The sequence below is a fragment of the Dasypus novemcinctus genome, chromosome 22 (assembly GCF_030445035.2).
Source record: "Dasypus novemcinctus isolate mDasNov1 chromosome 22, mDasNov1.1.hap2, whole genome shotgun sequence".
Lineage (NCBI taxonomy): Eukaryota > Metazoa > Chordata > Mammalia > Cingulata > Dasypodidae > Dasypus > Dasypus novemcinctus.
The window spans coordinates 72,731,527-72,735,392 of record NC_080694.1 but is presented as its reverse complement, the minus strand read 5'-3'; the positions used below and the strand labels follow the sequence as shown (position 1 = coordinate 72,735,392).

General features: G+C 37.3%; 1 protein-coding gene across 1 annotated transcript; it reads right to left on the bottom strand.

The window, feature by feature from the left end:
- Nucleotides 1-1,955: 1,955 nt before the first annotated feature.
- On the bottom strand, nucleotides 1,956-2,921 carry LOC101436792 (olfactory receptor 14J1-like). Its single transcript, XM_004453187.3, has one exon. The coding sequence runs from the start codon at nucleotides 2,919-2,921 to the stop codon at nucleotides 1,956-1,958; it is 966 nt and encodes a 321-aa protein (XP_004453244.3).
- Nucleotides 2,922-3,866: the final 945 nt, after the last annotated feature.

Genomic DNA, 3,866 nt, shown 5'->3' with positions numbered 1-3,866 from the left:
CTATCTTTTAAACTTCTCTCCTGAGAAACACATTCTATGTCATTACATTTTAGTATGAATGCTTTCCATGGAAGTTTCTCTGTTTTAGAGGAGATCGATGAGAAGATCAGTGGACATCTGGGGGAAGCAGTGATGTACTGAAGACATGCAGGAGTTGGGAGAAGGATGAAAAGTCACTTCTATTACTAGGCCTGTGTCCTAAGGAGTTAATCACACATGTGCACAGATATACTCATGGATCAAGACATCCATCAAAGCATTGTTTGGAATGATGACAACAGAAAGGTAATTATTCTAAATAGATGGTAAGTTACAATAACATACAGACATTAAAATGATTTTTACATATTGATCTGCAAACCTGCTTATCACATCATTTTCAGACAAAAGGACTTTTCATCTAGTAAAATTGCATTACAATATAATATCTATACTTGTATATGCCTGAAAAGAAAAAAAATTCTCAAAAGGACAGTCATAAATATCATAGTATCTATTGTAATAGATTATGGTTTACTATTAATTTTTTCTTCATTGACATCAATTTTGTAATCTTGTAAATAATATGTAACTGGTTTGAATAATGTGTCTTTTAATAATTCACACTAAAAATGGACAGTTTTTTACTAAGTACTATGATTTCAAAAGATTGCACTAATAAAGTTCTTGTCTTGAAAACTTTTTGATTTGAGAAGAAATGCATGACCTTTAAAAACAAACAACAAAAACTCATTCATGTCATACAGAGAACAATTAATCCAAAAAGCCATATAAAAATATTCCTTCCCCATTACTTAGCAATTGTTCATTCTCACTGTCATTAGAATATGTACTTGATTTATTTCAAAATTGAGAGAGCAGTGGTTCAGTTTTGTTCTCTTGTGCCTTGCAAATCCTTCTTAAAGGAATATGCAGCATTACCCTAAAATGAGTCAGAAATTTGATTGACACGATTTCTACCTCATTAGCCTATGTACATAGATTTAATTTCTCCTGTGTCACTCATCTTTGTTCCGTTTTATAGACCCAGAAGGCATTCTCTGTCCCCAGTTATGAAAAAATATTTTGTCAAACTTGTCTATGATTCAGGAGAGGAAATGAATTCATAGAAATGTCTCCAGCAATGGAAAAACACATGTTGAATGGCTATTTTATTTTGTAGATTACAGTAGTAGATGCTTATTTTGTGATAATATCTATTGTGCATATACATACATGCATATATACTTATTATATTATCTCTACACACACATCTGGATAACAAGAATTTGCATTGCGTAAGCATAAATAGAGGAGCTTTAGTCAGACACATATTAGTGTGAATCAGAACTTTAATACTTTTTATTGTGAGAAATCTTAGGAAAGCTTTTTTTAAAAAATTATTTATTTTTAAAAATTACATTAAAAAAATATGAGATCCCATTCAACCCAAAAGCTTAATTAACTCCTTGTAATGTTGCACAGCTAGAATAGTTTATTTTTAGGATTGAAGAAAAATGTGCATGAAACAACTGATATTGATTAGGGACTGAATATCTATTATAACACTTAAATGGAGAGGAAAGCTTATGAGTATACTTAGTATGTAGAGGACACTAGAAGGCCCTGTGGAAATCATGTATCTGCAGTGTGGATATACTCTCATCTTGACACAATGGTTTCACCTAATGCCAGTGTGGAACCTATTTCTTATAAACCTCCTTTAGATTATGATGGCCAGTACCCAAAGCAGTCTTCTGTTCTATTTTATTTCAGAGAAATTCCTAAAAGATCCCTTACAAGGACACTTCAATTGGACGGAGCAAGGAAAGTAAATATCCTTAGAAGCATAACATCTTTAATTTTGGGGAAGTATATTTGAAAAAAAAAGAATAGAAAACTTGGAAGGAAGTTCTAGGAAGAAACAAGATCCACCCTCTTCAATAATGATAAAAACCTTACCCTTTATTTGTTGGTTATGTGTTTAAAATGGCTTTCAAATATGTCATTCTCTGAGCAAATGCTTCTTTTGACAGTATCTTCCTCAGAGCTGCCTTCATGGCTTCATTTCGTAAACTATAGATGACTGGATTGAGTGTTGGGGTAACCACTGTGTAGAAGACGGAGAACATGAGGTCTATGGCTGAAGGGGAGCCAGGAGTGGGCCTTAGAAACTCAAAACCTGCAGCCGACAGGAAGCAGGTGACCACAAGGAGGTGGGGCAGGCAGGTGGAGAAGACCTTGGTCCGGCCCTCAGCTGACGGGATCCTCAGCACGGTGGAGAAGATGCGAATGTAGGACAGCACAATGGAGGTCAAGCAGACAAATGCTGTGGACGTTGTGAATGCAGCCACTGCAATCTCACTGAGGAATTCGTGAGAACAAGATAGGTTCAGAATCTGAGGAATGTCACAGAAGAACTGGTGAATGAGTCTGTTCCTGCAGAGAGGGGTGGAGAAGCTAGTGGTTGTGTGCACGAGCCCGGAGAGGCCCCCAGCCACCCACACAGCCGTCAAGGCATGCTGGCAAGCACTGGGATCCATGACAGCCGCGTACTGCAGTGGTTGACAGATGGCCACGTAGCGGTCATAAGACATCACTGTGAGGAGGGCCACTTCTGAGGAAGCGAGAGCTATGAAGAAGAAAGCCTGAAGAACACATTGACTGAGGGAAATGGAAGCACTGTTCATGAGTGAGTTCGCAATGGACTGGGGGGCTGTGACAGAGATGAAGCAAACGTCCAGAAGCGAGAGGTGCTTCAGGAAGGAATACATGGGGGCTTGAAGTCGATGGTCCAAGGTTGTAACAGTGATAATGAGGAGGTTGCCTGTCAAGGCCAGCAGGTATGTCACCAAAAACAGCAGTGCTTGTAACACCTGAAGCTTATGATCATCGGAAAACCCCTTGAGGAAGAATCCATCCACTGAGGTCACGTTGCCCATGGTTGTTCTGAAGATCATAAATTGATTTTATTAAGGAAGCCGAAACTCAGTAGGAAAAGTATGTATGCTATTTAATATGTGCGTACTTCCAGTAATTCAGTGAGCTCAGCATGGAGCTCAAGTCCATGCCAACCAAATTTCACCTTTTAAAAATATTGGGAGCCTTTTAGAGACAAGGAATATGATGGTCCTTAAAGCTAATATTTCCTCTGGTTTATTCCTAGATCTATGTACAAGGTAGAATTGATGTCAGTTAACAGAGGAAGCTTTAGTGCACTATTGTAACCCATAGTTACCATAGATGAGAATTAATGGAACTGTGATATCAGGACCATTTTCCGTAAGTTTCTTGAGGGTAAAGCCTTGGTCGACTCTGCCCACTTTGACAGTCTAAACTCTGATCCAGAAAACTCCATAACTTTTTTAACATATGTGAAATTTTGCATCATATTTAGGGGGCCTTCTTCTGAATAATGTTTAAAGTATTTTTTTTTTCTGAATGAAATGTTAACTATGGGGATAAACCTTCCCAAAGGAAGACTGAAGAGTGAAATAAGTCTGAAAATTGTAATAAACAGGTGCCACTAATGACTCATGCCATGCATCCACACCCTGTGATTTAGAATGAGAGGGTATGTTTTGCAGCTGGTGATACCTTACCCTGAGGGAACACCCTTTAATTTTCAAGACCCTTGAGATGACATGTTGTATGTTTCAGTAGAGTACTTTAAAAAAATGTATTGAAATTTTTTTCTGTGGTTGGCATAATGGTAAGGATTGAGTAAAAGTATAAACAAATCTTTATCTTCTCTTGGGCTTGAAATATATTAGATAGCAATTGCTCATTTCTTAACAAACCAAACTAAAAAAAAAAATTGATACCATGGGTATATGGGAATCCTGTATACTTCTGATGAATCATTCATGTAATCTAAAGCTTCATTA